This window comes from Nipponia nippon, unplaced genomic scaffold (genome assembly GCF_047370975.1).
Source record: "Nipponia nippon isolate SJK-2023a ecotype South Korea unplaced genomic scaffold, ASM4737097v1 scaffold_5, whole genome shotgun sequence".
NCBI lineage: Eukaryota > Metazoa > Chordata > Aves > Pelecaniformes > Threskiornithidae > Nipponia > Nipponia nippon.
The window spans coordinates 12,391,688-12,410,109 of record NW_028262369.1 but is presented as its reverse complement, the minus strand read 5'-3'; the positions used below and the strand labels follow the sequence as shown (position 1 = coordinate 12,410,109).

Here is an 18,422-nt window from a genome sequence, read left to right as displayed (position 1 = left end):
GTTTGTCTATATGATTGCCATCACATTTAGTATATTATCATGGAACTCTGCTGCAATAAAAAAGATCAGAAAAAAATAAAAATTGCAATTTCAAGGGTAAATTATATAAAAACTTGTTCTTTCTCCATCCCTTAAATAGCAGCTTCCATTTTACTACATAAACCCATTTGTAATGTCAAATCATTGAATAAGATTTGGGTCATTGTAAAGGAGTCGGTCTAGTGAAGTAAATGTGACAAGCATGGACAGAAACAGAGGAGCAAAATGAAAATTAAATAGAATAGCACATTCAGATAGAAAAGTGTAAAAGATGAGAGAAGAAGCTAAAGAGAGTTGATAAAAGAGCCATGATCTGAAAGTGGGAGTTCAACATGGAGAGAAAGGAACAGAAATAAATGCGACAGTCCTGATAGATAGAGACAGAAAGTAAGATGTCTTGGGAGAGGGGGGAAATAGAAGTAAGGAAGCAACATGGAAGTTAAAATTGCCCTTCATGCCGCCTGTTCAGCCACACTGTCCTGGCGGTGTCCCAGTTCTGGAAGCCTCTGTTCACACCAGATAAGCCAGTTCCTCCCTGCTGGAATGTTTTCTGCATAATGGGATGGAATTTCTTTAACAGATTTTACATGAGAGATTTAATATGGTTCATTAGGAAACCTAATTTTCCTCAGATGGGAAGAGGAGGAGCATACTTGCTTGACAGTTTTAAGGAAAGATTTCTTTCTTAAGTAATTCTGTGCGGGCATGAACTTGAATGCTCAAGATGTGTAGAAATTCACAGAAAACCTCTCAAGGGGAAAAAAAACCCAACCAACTCAATGGTTTACCAAAGCAGCCGGTATCATGTCAGCATAGAAGCACTATAAATTAGTGTGTGAGTCGGACACAACGATAGAGAAAGGCTTAATTCCTTATCATGGTTTTCAGCAACAGGCTAAAACTATGAAGTAAATTGATGTAGTTGCACTGCATAGTTTTTGGGTGGAGAAAATGCCATAGAAGTAGATGCTTTACTGTACAGGGTCTAGGGGTTAAAAAAAAAAAGTCAGTAAAATATGAAAAGCTATTAAAAAAGTAAAGATTAATGGAGAGTTTTCCACCAGGATGGTGATAACTTAGAGGTGCTTGTGAAGAAGAGGTGCTTATGAAGAAGATAAGCAAAGATGGCAATGAGACAAAATTACTTGAATAACGTTGAAGAGAAGGGAAAAGAACTGAAAAGGCCGTAAGGCTGTTCCTCACCTGCTTCCCACTTAGAACTGAAGCATGTCTCTATGCTGACAAATTAGGACCAATTATCAGATGAGATTGTGCTATAAGCAATGGAAAAGGTTCAGTTCTGGTTTTGCTCCATGTTTTTTTTCCTGTATCAGAGGCTTGAAAAGCCACATTTTATGAATAAAGTCATGTGGAATTTGAGTTGTGTCGTGACAGATTAAGCAACGAAATGATTCTGCTGTGTTGGCAGGGAGAGTGACAAGGATGTCTTGCTGCCCCCAAATCAGTGGGAGAATATCAGTTTAACTTCTACCCCTCCTCCTTCATTAATAATGTAACAACAGCATAAAAACAGGTAGTTATTGGGTCAACATTTCATCATTTGCTGTTGTGGGTAACTGTTAATTTGCTTCCTGCAGCATGTTTGTGTTTCTTATGTATTTCATACACTCAGTAAAATTTGGCAATCTGGATTGGATTTCTTCATCCCCACTGTGAAATACAGAAACTGTACTTTTATTGTGTATTCTAGAACCACATTAGGAGGCACTCCATTTCTGAGAGGACAGCAAAAAGCTGATGCTGACTGGGATTCATATATTACTCCCATTTTAAAATCCCGTATGTATTGAGAGATTTTATATGGTTTCCAAACCTCCAATGATGCCCTAGATTAAAGAGATTTTAATTTATTTGTTGCAAACATATCCCTTGAAAATACAAAATGTTAATCATAAACATATTTATTTTTAAGATAATTACTCTTGTTACATGAACATATGTGGACCATAACACTTAGCCAGACATTCTTTACTAGTTAAATTTTGATTTAACTTTGTAAACCACTGTGTCCTTCATTTTAATATGCAGAACAAACATTGCTCAGTTCCCTCAGAATTAGTTAATAAATATTTCTGAATTCTTGAAATGTTTTAGGATGCAAACAAAGCACTGGAAAAATAAAACACATTTTTGTTAATTGTTATACCTAGGAAAAAAAAAATCAATTTACTATAAACATTACAACTTAGGTTAGTTTGTGCAAGAAAATAGTTTCTGAAAATGGTAAATTAGGCTTCTTTTAGAGGGATTCAGTGATGGAGAAAAATTAAATAATTTAATTTATAATTAACATTTACTACTTGGACATGTATAACTGGATAATGTGATCTTTAGTAAAGATCATCTATATTGTCTTCATTGAAAAATGCTATTTACTTCATCAAGGATAGCGCTGTTACTTTACAGAAAATAAGGCAATACCTTTTTCTATACAAGATACAAGGTGCTATGTCTTCAGTCAAGACTTCAATAAACTGCTTAGTGATTTCTTCAGACAGGAATATTAGAACGATGAAGACAGTTTATGCTTTGTAACTAATTCAGTGCACTGGAAGTATTAGATATCACAGGTATTATAGCACATAGGCCAGAGTCTCACAAGATTTCAGCAATTCACTATTTGAAAATTAAGACTGTTTCATTTAACTGTAATGGAAAGCTCCTTCTAGCCTCTTGGTTGAGGCTCTCCCATTAATGACTCTGCCAACACAGCAATATCACGGTCCCAGTACTGGTATGCTAAGTACTGCAGTAACAGAGCACCAGAGGGGTTTCTTCATACCTACGTCATAACTTGCTGTACTACTGTGCGTTCATGAGAACACCCTTGATTCCCACAGTGTATCTTTTTAAGCAAACGTCGTAATTTGTTGGGAAAGTTTTTGTTAATATACCTGTAGAGCAGAGGCATTACAAAGCTGCTTGAGAAAGCCAAGAATTTTGATAAAATCTTGGTAAAATGTAATATTCTACTGTAATTTTCATCTGCAATCCTTCCTTGTGCATTAGTAAATGTGCTTACCAGGAGAATAACATAATAGGGTGTCCATAATGTGAACTGTGTACAGACTGTTGCAATCAAAAGCCTGTGTACCGACGGATCTAATCGTCCAGTGTCTTGATCCAGTGGTGTAGCCTCTTTGCGTATTCGCAAGATTAATGTAAGTGCATACAGTACAGCGATAGCTGGTACAACATACCCGATAAAGACCATAATGGCATCTGCTGCTTCTTTGTTCTGCATCTTGGAACATTCAATTATTTTAGTGGATACGTGATTGCAGACGTAGAACAGGAGAGATGAAAAACTTGTAAGCATGGCACCACCCCATATGAATCCACAAACATGTTTGGTGTTGTACACGCTTGACATGTAAGTTCTAGGTAGAGCACGTTCAATGTAGTAGTCCAGGCTGAGTAATGTAGTAGAGTACATGGTAACTAAAGATGAGACGTTGAATAAAATAAGTAAGGTAATATAAACTTCATTGTTAGAATTCCAGATGGCCCATTTTGTATTGGCAAGACCTAGAAGGTACACCGGTGCCAGAGCATTGATGATGAGACCAGCAATGGCAATGTTGACAAAGTAAACATCTGGCATAGTCATAGTAGCTTTGTTGTAGAGATTAACTAGGACCAGCAAGCCATTGTAACAAAGGCCAATTGGGAAACATACAATGAGGTAGAGTAGGGAAAAGATGGAAAGCACAAGGTGGAAGTCATGGCAGAGATGCTGGTCCTCACTGTTCTCGTTACTGTTGTTTAAGGTTTCACAGCTCCACATAGTGATTTTAGCTTTTGTATCTTCTCCGCTGGTTACCAGCTTTTCTGTAGAGAGAGAAATAGTGAAAGTATGTTTGAAACATTATATTGTAAGTGAAATGCAATGCAGTATGAAGAAAGCATTTTAAAGATAGAGATTATACACTTTACATAACTGATCAATTTAAGGTCAGTGACTGAAATGCCTTTTGATCTTGTTAGTCTAGAAGAAAGTCATCTGTGATTCAAAATTTCATGAGGCTAGTAAATGTTCTGAAGCTTTAATTTAAATGAAATTAGTGGCAAATGAGTTGATACAGGACACAACAGAAGTAAATCATAAACTGTACATCTTTAAGTACCAATGTAATATACATGAAGATTAGTACAATGTTTTTCAAAATTGTTAAACAGTACCTTTTATATAGCTAATAATATGTAAGGGTAGTTGCTGAAGAATTGAAAGATAAAAGCTGAAGCACAAATCTTAGCGATAAGATGGAGAATAGAGTTCTCTGAGGTGTTAAATAAGCCTTCTCTTGAAAAGAGAGTTTCTTAGGAGGCACATCCAAGGCAGTATGGTGGATGTATACTGGATCACTGATAAAACTGACAAAGACTAGAGGAAACTGGGAAATGAGGTGAAGGGGTTGTTTTGTTTTGTTTTGTTTTTTTATAGGTCAGTTCATATTCAGACTTCCAAACTATAACCATTTAGTTGTGAAAAAACAATGGACTTCTGTAGTCTAGGGAACCTAATATCAGGGCAGCCTGACTTTCCAAAAAGGCAAGAATCAGCTCTCATTTCCTTTCAAAATAGCTTGAATTCTTTAAAAAGTATGCTAGTATCAGTAGCTGTTCTCCAGCTATCTTTGCTTTATTGTCAGTAAAGAGATAACATTTTAACCGAGATCAGTAAACTTCAAAGCAATCAAAGCAAAGTCTCTTTCCAAAATACAGAAATAAGTAATCTCTAAAGTACAACTGAAAACATTCACAGCTTTAAAATCATGGTTGTTATTCCTGCCAGCCCATTTCTGGGCCAGTGTAGAATTTATGCAGCAGGTGATTTCCCACGTCACGTGTACTCTGATACTGTCAGATACTCTGCGCTCTTTTGTGGTCTTCCCATCTAGCACGTATAGGAAAGTATAAGTACACGTCCCTGTATTCCTTCCAGAGAGAGAACAAGATTTAATCAAATCCACAATAAACATTGTGCAATTAAAATGAATGTTACTAGACAACATGCTATACTCCATGAACCATATGGCTAAATTATACAGTATGGGTTTTGTAAGCATACGGATACGTGGTTGCTTCGCTAGCGCTAATCCTTTGACACTTCAGCCATAGCACAGAATTTGTTCCAGAATCATGTCAACTTCCATTTTTTATTTCCCATTACAGTTGTTTTGTGTGCATTTTTTTCTAAATACCATAGCCTGTGCCAGGTATCAGGCTAAAAATACAGTAATTTTAGCTGGGGAAACAAATTTTTATTCCACTGTCCTGTGTTGGATTTCCTCAGCTAAGTGGCTTCTGTGGCAGTAGCACAAGATGCAGTTCTGTTGTTTTCAAAGCTCTCTTTCACCTTTGTGGAAAAACTTACTTTGTTTGTGTTTTCAAATCAGTTCTCTAGCTGGAGTATTGCGTATGAATACAAGCTTTGATATCTTTACGTTGTTTTTCAATCCTCATACTATTTTTGAGCACTGAAAACAACCCAGTTTATTTTCAGGAAGTGTCTGTTTTAAGTTTTTAAAAAAGTTGGTTTGTTTTTTTTTTAAAAAAAAAAAAAAAAGAAAAGCTGTTTTGCACAGTTGAAGGCAAGCAAAATTACATCTCATTGAACTGTTATGACTTGATTCAACCAAAGCAGCAGACTGGAACTAGATATTGCAAATATATGCATTACAGGGAGTGCAAGGGTGACTAAGCACAGGCATGGATACAATCAAGTAATTCCATTATGTAGGTTTATCCTTAAGCATGTAGCTTTGATTACTCCAGACTGAATTACATCAGCCAGAGAATACTTGCCTGTATATTGTCTCAGAAGATCAACAGTCTTTGCTACCACGCTTTATATTTTACAGAGCAGGGGCATGTCTGGTTTCACAAGTGTTTTTAGTAATTACCCCTTTTTTCTTTACATCCTCTAAATGCAGTTAAATAAGGCAATTCTATTTGAATGGTAGAAATGGCAGGCAATTCATTGTGTTAAATAGTAATCTTACAAAATTACAAAACTTACCTTCGAAATGAGCAAAAATAAAATCCAAAATAAAAGTATTTTCTGAAGAATTTTTTTTTGATGACTTCTTAATTACCAGATGAGGTATTTTTGCCACTAGTGTAGAAATCACCCATTTTTAATTGTCACTTACCTGTGAAGGCACTGAACCTGTTTGCTGTGCTGTACAGGCCCAGCTCAGCATTTCTTACCCAGCCATGTCTTTCGTCATTTTAAAGGCAGTTTTGTCTTCACAGACCATGTCTGGGTACGTCCTTATGATCCTTCGGATGCAGCAGTTTTACTCGATCAATCTAAACTAACCCCTTCTCCAGTCAAAAGTAGTTTTGCAGTCGCAGGTTGACTCTGTTGCATAAGTGAATGCTGCAGTCTTCTTGTTTACTGTGGGCTGACTCAGCCTTCCCTCATGCTTCCCCTGGTCTTGTCTGCTTTTATACTTTTATCACATTGAAAATTAAAATCAGAAGTTAAAACGTAGAAGGGAAGAGCGTCCTGCCAGCCGCCGCTCGCTCTCCTGCCTGCCTTTCCCACGGCCCCAACTTCAGCAGCGTCGGTGTAAAGCCTCTTACCTTCAATTCACGTTTCACATTCCTCCGCGCTGCCGGATCCGCACGCGTTTGATAAGCAGCATTTCCGAGGAGGGAAGCCGGCCGCAAAGCCCTGTCTTGTTTCTCTCTGGAAACATGGTGATGGCCTCTCGCCAGCGCCCAGGCAGCGTGCTACTCTGCGTGCCTGCCTGCGCTGCACTTGTTTTTCCTCTATAAGTTACTCACAAGTTTCTGCTTGGCTTGGCAGGCAGCAGGCCCCTCCCTTTCCCTGTTTACAGCCAGTTTCAAGAAGTGAGAGGCTGTTCTCGGAGGGGAGCGAGCTGTTGGATCCAGCTCAGTTTAGTCTCTAGGTTGCAGATTTACTACTTAAAATATACCGGCTGCTGGAGCGCGCAGGTTTGTTATGGTATTGTCATCTGCGCTGGGGTTCTACAGAGACGTTGGAGAGGCTGTTCCATTCCCTGCAAGTGCGATCAACAGCTCTCCTTCAAGAGCGTGGGTTTTATTTTTAACCTGGGATGAGTATATGTAGCTTTGAGGTTTCATTTTTATAGGTCATACATCCTAAACAATGAGTATTTAAAAATGACTGTATTACGAAGTGCACAGGTGCTTGTGCTGCTTGCAACAGTGAGCTAGCTTGTAATACAAGCTAGGAAGAAAAGTTTCTGAGCTTTGAATGTGGAGATTGTTTTGGGGTTGTGAAAAGGCGTTACGACGTGAGCCTCATTTTTATGATGGTATTATGGATTCCATTCTGTTTCCTTTTTTGAAAAGTCGAAAAGATGATTGTTCTCAGAGTATTTGCATGTCACTCGCAATTAATGGATGGGAGTGTATATTCTCTACTCCTTTAAAATGGATCATTTCTTAAAAAAACTTTTGAACTGTGTGTTGATAGTTTATCCCAAACTGAATTTTGTGCTGTGGTTGTTCTGTTGTTTATATGGAAACTCCTTAGACTAATGAACTAAAGTTACTACCTTTGAAGTACGTTTTTAACTGATGCCGTCACCCAAAACCAAGAGCTGCCTTACTTTTTTGAAATAATTTGTCTTATATTTAGAGCTGTGAGGCTTTACTCCATAGCAAATAAACACCAATGAAAAATCCCTTAATTAAAAATTAAGTAAGTGTTTACAGAATAAATACCAGAGAAACGCTAAAAATGGTTACTCAGGTTGGGTTGAGTTACTCTCTCTGACTGCAGTTTGGTTTTTTTAGGCAAGGTCTGTGCTTCTTTGTTTGTATTTCACAATTCATTATGAATATTGTAAAACCACTGCAGCTCCCAAATGGCAGAAAATTCCTGTGTTCCTGTTTGATACATAGGCCATGGATAGAATTGTGTATGTGCTATGGACAGCTCTGTGTTACGAACTGTGGCATCAAGTCTTTCCTGCCTCAAAACTTTAGAAGGACTTTAATCATTGTAAGTTCACCGGGGAAACAGCAAAGTAGGAAAGGTATTAGTGTAGAAGTACTTTTAGAGTCCTGATGCTTGGCTGAAAGCCAATTTCTTTACATGTCATAAAAGTTGAATATGGTTTTATTTAGTTAAAAATTTGCATGAAGTACATAAGAAAAACTTCTTACAACACTGCACAAAAAGTTAAGAGCAGTTGGTGGTAAAGATTATTTTAGAAAAGGTGCATAAAATGATCTTCAATTAATGAGGAAAAAAAAAATAAATGAAGTGCTGCTGAGTTGTATTATGCAGTCCATAGCTGCAGTCAGGGTTTTTTCAGACATTTTCATTCATAATGCAGCACTAAGTTGCAGAGCAGGTTGGTTAACAGTTTCAAGCATGACCACTCTACACTCTGATTGTTTTATTTGACTTAAAAAAACCCAAACCTTTATCCAGCTGTAGCACTATCTCTTGCTCTGCAGATTTTTTTGTTCAGACAACAAATGGTTTGTCTACTTGCTCTGTTATCATCTATATGTGAAATAGCTCTTATCTAGATTATCTAACCTCTGAACATGTGTTTTCACAAGCTGTAATACCATTATAAACCATACATAGCTAATAAAGCTGTTGCCAAGAAGGGAAGTCTCCAAAGAGGCCTAAGACTCCCACCTTCACCACGTTTGCTAGAATTGCCACAGGATCTCTTAGTTTCTACAGAGACTGAAGCCGAAGGGCACTGCATAGGAGGGGCTGGGCGCTGTGTAGAGCTTTGCTGGATGGCAGAGGTTTACTTCTGATCAAGACTGAGAAAACAGAAAAGCTTGGCCAGAAGTGTTAAATATATGTGTAAACCATGACTTAGATCGTCAGCAACTTATCAGTTTGCAAGCTGCTTTTTGAAAGTGACATGCTCATCATTATTTATGGTTTAATTCTTAAAAAACTGAATAATGGATGATTGGTATTTCTGGACAGTAGCATACCTGCAGTTGTGGTACCTCAAGGAACACACTCTGCGCTCTCAAGTGCAAGACAATGAAGTGTCACACTGCTGTTAACCTCGCAGTCTGGGTAACATGACATATTTTTAGGCTTACCAGCTTATATACATGCCACAGGGATTAGCAGAAGACTTGTTGGCTGGCTATACAGAAAAGTAAAACTAGATTGCCCATGTTAGATGTGAGGGGGAAAAATGCAGCAGCGCAGGCAAGTAGGTTTCAGAATATACTTTCCTTATACAGTTGCTGAGTTGCTGCTGTTTATAATATAATGATACAGCTCAGATAAAATGCTTTTGACATTAGTGGAGAAGAAAATCCTGCTTGATACTGGGTGCTGGGTGAAAAACAGGCCGCTTCCAACCCTATCATTTATGTCTGTGTGGTGCAATCATTGATGAGTTTGACGGGTGGTATGCTTATAACTTACATCAGTTCCATTTTATAATGTAGTTAATCCAGCCCAATATAATGTGAAAGAAGCCATGACTAAATTAACAAGAATAATTGATATAAAGTAGCATTGAATATAACCCTGCCGGATATTTAAAAAAGTACAAATAAAAAAGCAAGAGTAGGACAGTTGGAAGAGGGGTGTGTTTTTCTTTCTACAGTAGCACTGTTTGTCCCCGGTCCTGCGAGAGGGAGCACGGAGCAAGGAGTTTGCCACCCCTGGCAAGTGAACTCATGGGAAGAACAGGTGCCCAGCCTCCTGGTCCCGCTGATTTCACCCTCATCATTAGGCTTAGTTTTGGGTTTTCTAAACCGATTCCCTTTGCAGTATGAACTTGCTTCAGTAGCAGCATAACAATAATTAAAACTTTTTAAAAAGACCTTTGACTCAACCACCCTACTATTGCCTATTCCTGCTTAATTCTGCGCAATTTGAGTGCTGTGAGTCCATTTCCAGCTTTATAGCTTATTGCCACCCCTTGGTCCAGTGTTATTCCTTAAGTGTTCCTTCTCTCCAGACAGAAATGCTTATGTAGATTTCCCCCTGTTTTTAAAAAAAACCCAACAACTTGTTTTTTACATCTGCCTGGCCCTTCTTTTCCTCGTTGTCTCTCCCTGATGACTCCATTACAGTTAACGCTGCACCTCCCATCATCATTTGCTCATGTGACGCGCATACGGTATCATATCAGGCTTATCACAGGGTTTGTAAGTATGATACTCTTTCACTTCTTACTTCTCTGTTACTTTCCTGTGGGACATCTCAGGCTGTTTTAGGCATGTTGAGTCAACAGTAAAAACTGAACTCCCAAGAACTATAAGGGTGTGTTTCTGTCACATGTGGAACGAGTACAGAGGTACTCATGCTTCTGAAATTGGCCTTCGCATTTTGCTTTGGTCGTCCTTTGAGGCTGCTCACTCTCTACTTTTCAGAAGTTCTGAATATATGTTGTCTTCAGAGCACTTCAAAACTTAGCTCCTTCCTGTGGGCCCCTCTCTCACTTGCTAGGTGACCTTTTTTATTGTTCCACGGACATTGGCAACCACTGTCCCGTGTTTATTCTTTCATTCTGAAGGCACCATCTTTGTGGTAGACCATCTGCATAGCAGCTACCTGGTCATTCGGATCCCACTTGTGCCATGACAACCTGCTTACTGCCCCTGGCCTCTTGGCAACCTACTAAACAGATGCAAAATTTTTTTTTCTGTTTTAACCTTTTGTTTACATCATTATTATTATTGTTATTATATAAGTAGGTATAATTCCATATAGTATAAAACTATTAACAATGTCAGCTGCATCCTTTGTTTCTATTTAGATTGTTCATCTCTTTGGGAATCTCAGTTCGCGTAAGGCCATGTCAGCAGTAACTCTCTGCAAATTGCTGTCACAGATCAGTAAGCATCAACAAAGGAGTTCAGATGCTCCTTTGGTTTGGAAGAAAGAGAGGAAAGCTTCACTTTAGGTTATGGCAACTGTTTTTCAAGATGCGCATCTTCGGTATATTAGGTTAGAACTGAAGAACTTTCTTCTGTCTTCAGAGTTCATAGAAGATTGCTCAAAACAGCGTGTGTATCCATCAGAAACGGATAACTGTATTTGCTTTCTTTTCTCCCCCCCAGTTTTTAAGCAGCTTAAAGCTTATGAGAACAGATAAATACTCCAATAAAAAAAAGACAAAAAAGATCAACTACTCTGGAAACCATAATAAAAACTGCCAAAGGGTGTTTTTAAAAGAGATGTTATATCTGTTAGAGTGGCAGTGTGGTAGTGGTCTGGAAGGTTGTAATAACCAAGTACTATGGTGTAGAAGAGACAAATGAAATTCCTGCAAAATGAAGAGACTAAGTTCTGTGGAGAAGAGATAGTCCAACATTAAGGCCCCTAAAGATTTGTGTGGAAGGAGTCCCATGTTCAGACGCAGATGCTATCTGCCAGGCACATCTGCCACTCCAGATAAATCCTTCTTTTTTATGCTGTTTATTTCTTTGTAATAGAGCCTCTGCGGGAGTTACGTTGCTGATGGCTGTGCCCTCCTCGCAGCTGCTCAGGAACAGCTGCACTGGGGGCTCTGCATGGGTTAACTCCATAAACTCGATCATGTTTTGTTAACTTCTCTCAGTGTCCCAGTATCAGATGAGTGTGACTGGTCTCCTGCTCCACCTCTTCCTGACTTAGCTTTATCACTGAATTCCAAAAGAGCCTCTATATGGAAAACCTGACATATCTTTTCTTTTTTTATTCACCATAGAGTGAACAGTGCAGCTTTTAATACATCATAGATGTGTTGTACCTTAAAATTTCATTACTGCAAAAATTGTAAGATCTTATTTTTGTGCAGTTCTAAAGATAGGATATTCCATCAGGCGGAATGAATTTACGCAGCAGTTACGTGTATTTGTCTACAAGCCTTAGCTGCCTGGGTTTCTGAAATGAGATAAAATTTCGAGATGCCTAAATATCCACTAGGTAGTACTTTTCTTAAAACACTGAGTTACATGCAAAACAAAAATCCCGTCATTTTCCTAGTATTCATATTTACTTCCAGTAACTTATGGTGTATTAAATAACAGGAATAGTTAGAATGAATATAGTATTAGAAAATAGGCTTCATAAGATGCTTCAAGTTCTGGATATTATAAAGTTGACTAATTGGCATAGAAGAAGTGACAGCTTTTAAGCATTGGCAGAGTAGACCGCACCATTCAGAGTGTTGAACACGAGCAGCCCGTTAGTACTACTGCAGTTCCTGGTCCATGTTTTCAGAGCGCTTGGAAGCTGATTTTGATGCAGCTACCCTACTTTAAAACTAAGTGGCAACAAACTTAAACAAAATTCAGTATCAAGATGATTTAAAGTTGCTATATATATTCAGTGTTTTAACTGCTTCAGTGAAAAAATATTTTAAAAAATTTAACCCATGGCAGAATTTCCACTGTGCTTAAAACCGGTGAGCCACAGAAACCAAAAGACTTAATTAAAACATACAATTACAGTTTCTTGGAGAGCACACAAGCCCATTAACTGTAGCAAATATTTTCATTCAATTTAAAACTGAATGTAAGTTGCAGTTTCTTTTCATATGAACTACTTCAACTGAATGGATCTAACAAGGATTACACGCACTTTCAGAAAGCATTCTTACTATCGTGATGTTGATGTTCAGAGTAGCTGGGACTTAGTAGATTTACATAGTAGATACACTTTGTTCCACCGTTTTTAATGAAAGTATTTAGTTCACTTTTTCTGACTTAAGGAATTGAATACACTAGGTGGGAGATTTCATTAAAGGATCTTTCTTATATGATAATCATCAATGTTTAATTATAGTTTTTTTCCCCCCGGTACCTACAGACACTTAAAGTATAGAACAGCAAGTCAGTTAAGACTGGTTTTGGGGAATAATGTTTATGAAACTTATACATTCCTTTTTTTATGTAAAGATCATCAGATCATGGAGATGAATTTAAAATTTTCTGCTGAGGCCTTTTTAATATTTGAGAAAATATAGAATTACAAGACAGTTTTATGGTAAATTACTTTGTTTAGCTAATTTCTTTGTTTAGATCATAGGTGCAAACAGATCATTTGCACCTCTTACGAGATAGAAAGTGGCTAGATCTCTGCATTTTCAGCATTTTGAAATTGCTCAGGTTCCAGTAAGGAACGTACGTGAACTGAACATTGTGCTTCTGGTCCATGTAAATCAGCATCGCTCCAGTAAAGAAGGACAGATTCTTGCCAATCAAAATTAAGGCAAATTATCCCTATTCTAGATATTGCAGACTGAATTTATCCCAGGGACAGAGCGTCAAAGGGACACCGACTCTGCTGGAATTACTCTGTAAATGAGTTGGCATGGTGCAAACAGCAGCTCTTATCTTAACCAACTGTTTGTTAGCCTCACCCATGCTTAGGACTTGTGATAGGGAACGCTGCTGAAATTTGGCAGTATGAAAACATTCCCCACAGATATTTTGCTGCCAGTTGCAAAGACTGATGGGAGGCACAGATGGTAGTTTTCCTGGAAACTATAATATAATGCCATATCCTATTAGAAACATTGGTGAAAGTTGACCTGCTGACTTATTAACAAGACATCATGTTGACCATATAGGAAACTCATGTGAAACAGACTCAGACTGCAGGGACCAGGTTTCCAGTACATGCAAAAATATTGACGTAGTTCTTTCTCAGATAACGTTTGTAAGAATGAGTATAAAACTGGTTTGAGTTTAGAGTTTGAAGGGGAAAATTGGCCCTCAGCAGAGTTGCACTAAAGCTGAAATGACTTCAAAGTGTGTCACATCCGTTGGAGATAAACAGATATCTTTCTGATAATTGTCAGCAAGTCTGAGACATCTTGTTCTTGACACTTCTGTGGCTTTTAATGTCTATCGCTTGGTGAAGGAAATACCATTTTCTAACTGCCGCTTGGATGAACTTGCATATTTACTGATTGCATCTTATTCTATTTGTAATGTCTGAATAAAATATTTTAAGTTTACACTCTAGGAGGGCTCGTGTAACATTAATGCTGATCTAAGGGTGGCTATTATTAGACTGTAAGATTTGGAGTAGGAATTTTCATTTACCAAGGGCTTGAAATTAATTAAGAGGCATCTTACTGACATGAATGGGTTCTGGTTTGTCCATCTACTGCTTGTTGTGTGCCACTCCCCACTCTGCTTTATCAGTGACAGGGGTTTTTACCCCTTATTCATCAAAATTTTCTACTAATAATCTCGATTTCTTATAAGACTCCCCGTTGCACCTATATGTATGGAATGACCCTTCCATCAAACTTGAAGAAGCCAGTAATAGCCTTTAGCACTTTCTGTTCTAAGATGCTGGCAAAGGGTTTGACAGGTTTAAGTATTTCATGATTTGATTTGAGTCCTTGGCCATATTTCACAGGTGTGTGGGTGGGGATGCTTCCTTAGATAATGGATGTTTTTTCCAGCCCAGTATAAGGCTGGGCAAATGTTTCCAAGGGCAAAAAAACAAACGTAATTTTGGGGGGAAGAAATGTCCAAAAGAGTCTGGGACCTCTGTAAACTAGGACTCTCTAAACCTGAAGTCTCCCATTACAAAAACATGTGTGAACCTTGAGTATACTACCTGTAGCCACCTGCTACCCACATTTTGTCCAATCCACGGTATTTTGGGAAGCCGTGGTTAGGATTTGTACAAATTCCTGGGACTACAGCCAAATAAATGACACTGAAATAAATACTAGTGCTTACTAATTGCAGTGTATTGATTTCCATGTCATACAGCAATTACTGTCTTTTTTTTTTTAATTTGAACAGATTTTTTTTAAAAGATTTCTTAGTGTCCTCAATAGGTACATACATTTTTAAAAATCTTGCACACCACAGGAAGAAAGCACAACTTCTGTAGCAGACTTTGTTACTGCAGGAGCTGTGTAGAGCCTTGATATATAAAATAAATTTATAATCTGCTTCCTCCTGTGCTAATGGGTGGAAGCCTGAGGAGTAATTAGTTTGTCACGGAGCCAGTTTCTTAGTAATGATTGATAAATGGTTGTTTTTACACAGCCCACACAGACACAGGGTGCATACCAACAGTAAACCACAGTTTGTTGGGAGGTCACTGGAGCCTGCTAGCCTATCCTCACTTAAATGGGCCCTATATGTTTTAGCTGTTGTGGAAAATATGCAGAATATTCTGATAAGCTCTTATCTGATGTTCAGATACTGCACGCTGAAGTTCAAATGAATCATTCTGATGTGCAGATCGCAAACATAGACGTTCACATGAATCACTTTGTCCAGACATTTGATAAACTTTTTTTCATTGTTTCAGAATGAGTCCAACTTCTGTTGAAATCCATGGGATACCGCTTTGACTTAAATGATGGGGCCAAACACGTGAAGGATGTGATGGTGGCATGAGAAATAGGGTGCTGCCTTTTTATGCTGCTTTAGCATTTATATAGAAAGTTGTAAAGTTCAGCTGACAGAGCCCTAAAGGAAAGTAGGTCTTCTGCTAAGTACAGTAGAAAACAGATTTGCAAATATCATGGTGATTAGCATAGTTAAAAATGCTTATGGAGGCTAAAAAGGACAGCAGTCATTCTGCTTATTCAAAGCTTCTGCTAAAAGCAGTTAGGTAATTTTTAGTGCTTTGAAGTTTGCCTTTGGCTTACCTTCTTTTATAATATAAATGAAAATGCAGCTTAATTGTGATTAATTAGTTAATTAGTTACTGCTGTGTCTTTTAGCTGCTTTGCAGTAATATTTCATGGTATGGTTTGCTGTGTGTTTTATTGTTATGCTGTGAATAGATGATGCATAAGTATCTCACTTTCATTGAGAACTTTTTTGCTTTATTAAAGACTAATGAGATTTAACTTTTGATCAATTCCTCTGCTATACCTCTGCTATACTGTTATACTTCTAGATTTAATATACAGAAAAATTGAGATCTCGTATATTCAGAACTATTAATAAAGAACTTAAAAGCACATACTCAGTACATAAAGAAACAGTAAATGAGAAGTCCAGCCTAATGTGCAAGAGCATGAAAATTGATATGCGTAAGAAAAAGCCTACTGCACCTCTCTTTTGGACAACCAGATAAAAGTAGGAGCGTGACAAATTTAAACAATGACATTTTTCCTAAAGAACTGTTATCTAAAGCCTCAACATTGGTTTCTAACGATGGCACTATTCATTTTCACTGATCCGAGGCTTGTATGCATTAATGTAAATTGTTTCTAGGCTCTTAAAAACCAAAAGCAATCCAAAAGGTGAACTTAAAATCTCACCTGGTAGGCACTGCCTTGTTGTTCCTTGATGGCCGCCAGAAACATTTTGCCCTTTTCAAAGTGAGCTCAGCAGGCACTCCAATATCTGACTTCTCTAGTAGGAGTAAACAATGGGAGAGCTTAGAAAAGGACCGCTGACGCCGCTGCACTGCCCTTGGTCGTGGCACCGAACTCTGTGTATACATGTGACTTCCCCTGCACATACATACACATAATCCTTTAAGCTTCGGCTGCACGCTCTTATTGGCGCGGACGGCTGTTGCAAAAACAGGGGGCCCGATCCTGCCATAGGGACTGTTCTGTGTACCGTGTTCATAATTGTGAAAGGGGTTTTTTAGGGGTCTTATTTTGGAAAGGACAAACTGAAAGGACATTACTGTGGTCCGAGAACAGTTCAGCCTTTGGCGTAGTTACATAATGGGAGACAAATAGCGGCTGCATCGAACCAGGAGAGCTTTTTTGGTGCGAGAAAAGAATTCTTACCATAGGAGTAGCTATTCTGCAAAGCTGTGCATGTTAACAGAGTAATAAACCCGGAGCAAAATAAGCCAAACAGGCAAAAATATTATGTTAGTAAAATTGGGTTTGCTTTAGAGCTACTCATCACAGCTGTGTTTGTTGGGAGTCATATCCCTTCCCGCCTTTGAAAAACAACACTATTTAGCAAAAGCCTGTAACATCCACTTGGGAGAGTTCAGACAGTAACCAACATTAGACCTGAAAAAGAGCCAATGTATGCTTTGAAAAATACTTTACTGTAAACCTCAGAATTATTTTAAGCATTCAAAAAGAACATTTTAATTAAAAGAAAAAAAAAAACATGTAAGGAAAATGCTACTGCTATATCCTCTTACTTTAATGAGATGGTAGGTAAATGTAAATTCTTTCCATTTGAATAAAAAGTGTGTAATACTATGATTCTGTCTACTTAGCATGAATACAAATAATACTTAAATAATTTGCCTTTTTAAACTGTAATGAAGAATTAATTCATGTGTTTTCCTTCCTCCCCAAAGCAGTAAGGTGTAATATATACTTTTATTTATCAACCAAAAAGGAGTTGACCCCTAAAATGAATGAAGAATTTGTCATTCATGTTAGGCATGTGTAGCATGCGTGTTTTCTTTAGTGTATTTAACATGCATGTGTTTTCTTATTTTGTACCTTTAGTTGCTTATTTTTATTCTTACAGTATCTTATAAGGTAAAGCCTCACAGTAAGACTCTAAGACAGACTCTAAGGTTAACACCTGAGAGGTTTTTTTGATTGTTAGTATTTAATGATCTAAGTATTTGCCGAGCTCAGTTATTTTTTTGTTCCTTTTGGCTAAGCTTTTATTGTTTATATTAAAGTAAAAAAAACCCCAAGTCTCTATTTACAATCTTTATAACATAGCGGCTCTGTTTGTAGGTCCCACATTAATATTTTCCATTAAATGCTCTATTGTTGGAGATTGGTTAGATTGTAAAATAAACAAGCACTTCTTTAATCTCAGAAGTAATATTTCTGAAGAGACAACGTGGGGCAGCCCAGGATTATGCTTTTTCTTTTTTTTTTAATGGTTTGTAATATTTTACGCTTATCACTCATTTGGTTAAGCCATTATGTATGGTTTGTGTTTTGAAACACAGAGCAAAACCCCCAAACTTTGTTGATTTACATTTGATAAAATACCAGTGACAGCTGGGCATAGAGTTTAAGGTGAAGCGTGCTTTCCTTTTGCAATTCAGACCTCATAAACGTAGGCTTTTTGCAGGAGAAAAATGCAGAGACTGGGAGACGGAATAATACTCCTTCGGTCTCTAGGGAGAGCAGAAGGTAATAACGTGGCTCCTTCGAGTCTGTTGCTCTCTTGGTTTTATAGAGGCGACTGTTTGCTCTTACAGGCCCCGCCAGTCCATCACTTATTTCAGTTTGCAGTGCCCGCAACCTGATAGTTTTTACATTATCCTGGTTGGGTTTGTCTAGCATGCTTTCGCCAAGGCTTGTTTGAATGTAAAGATACATAATGTCCTACACAATTATGCTATGTAACTGTCACTTGTCACTGATCATCTGGAGTAACTGTGGGGCAAAGGAGACTGTCATGCTTTGACCAAAAAGGTCCAAATTTTAACAATATCCTCACTT

At 37.9% G+C, this 18,422-nt stretch overlaps 2 protein-coding genes across 13 annotated transcripts in view; one reads left to right on the top strand and one right to left on the bottom strand.

Moving 5' to 3' along the window:
• Window positions 1-18,422, top strand: part of CHLSN (cholesin) — a 141,378-nt gene that overhangs the window by 45,571 nt on the left and 77,385 nt on the right. The window contains exon 1 of one of the 10 annotated variants that reach the window (XM_087730468.1): window positions 6,925-7,026. The exons of 7 other annotated variants lie outside the window; for them this stretch is intronic. Coding sequence is in view for 1 of the 3 variants with exons in the window: in XM_087730466.1 (XP_087586592.1) it covers window positions 10,117-10,206 (90 nt within the window). In the remaining 2 variants the exon portion in view is untranslated. Of the gene's footprint in view, window positions 1-6,924; window positions 7,126-7,378; window positions 10,207-18,422 lie in introns of those variants that run through there. 2 more of the 10 variants (XM_087730467.1, XM_087730466.1) reach the window with 2 other exon arrangements.
• Window positions 1,944-16,424, bottom strand: GPR146 (G protein-coupled receptor 146). 3 transcript variants are annotated; one of them, XM_087730460.1, is made up of 2 exons: window positions 16,293-16,424; window positions 1,944-3,891 (listed from the first exon to the last, which is right to left on the bottom strand). In XM_087730460.1, exon 2 carries the CDS (start codon window positions 3,845-3,847, stop codon window positions 2,843-2,845), a length of 1,005 nt encoding a protein of 334 aa, XP_087586586.1. In that variant the 5' UTR covers window positions 3,848-3,891; window positions 16,293-16,424; the 3' UTR covers window positions 1,944-2,842. The 3 variants fall into 3 exon arrangements, with proteins under 3 accessions (XP_087586586.1, XP_009466048.1, XP_087586585.1); XM_009467773.2 differs by lacking the exon at window positions 16,293-16,424 and adding an exon at window positions 6,652-6,828; XM_087730459.1 differs by lacking the exon at window positions 16,293-16,424 and adding an exon at window positions 6,216-6,500.

Coding starts and splice junctions, on each gene's coding strand:
- GPR146 (XM_087730460.1), bottom strand. CDS start 3,847: ATGTGGAGCTGTGAAACCTTAAACAACAGTAACGAGAACAGTGAGGAC.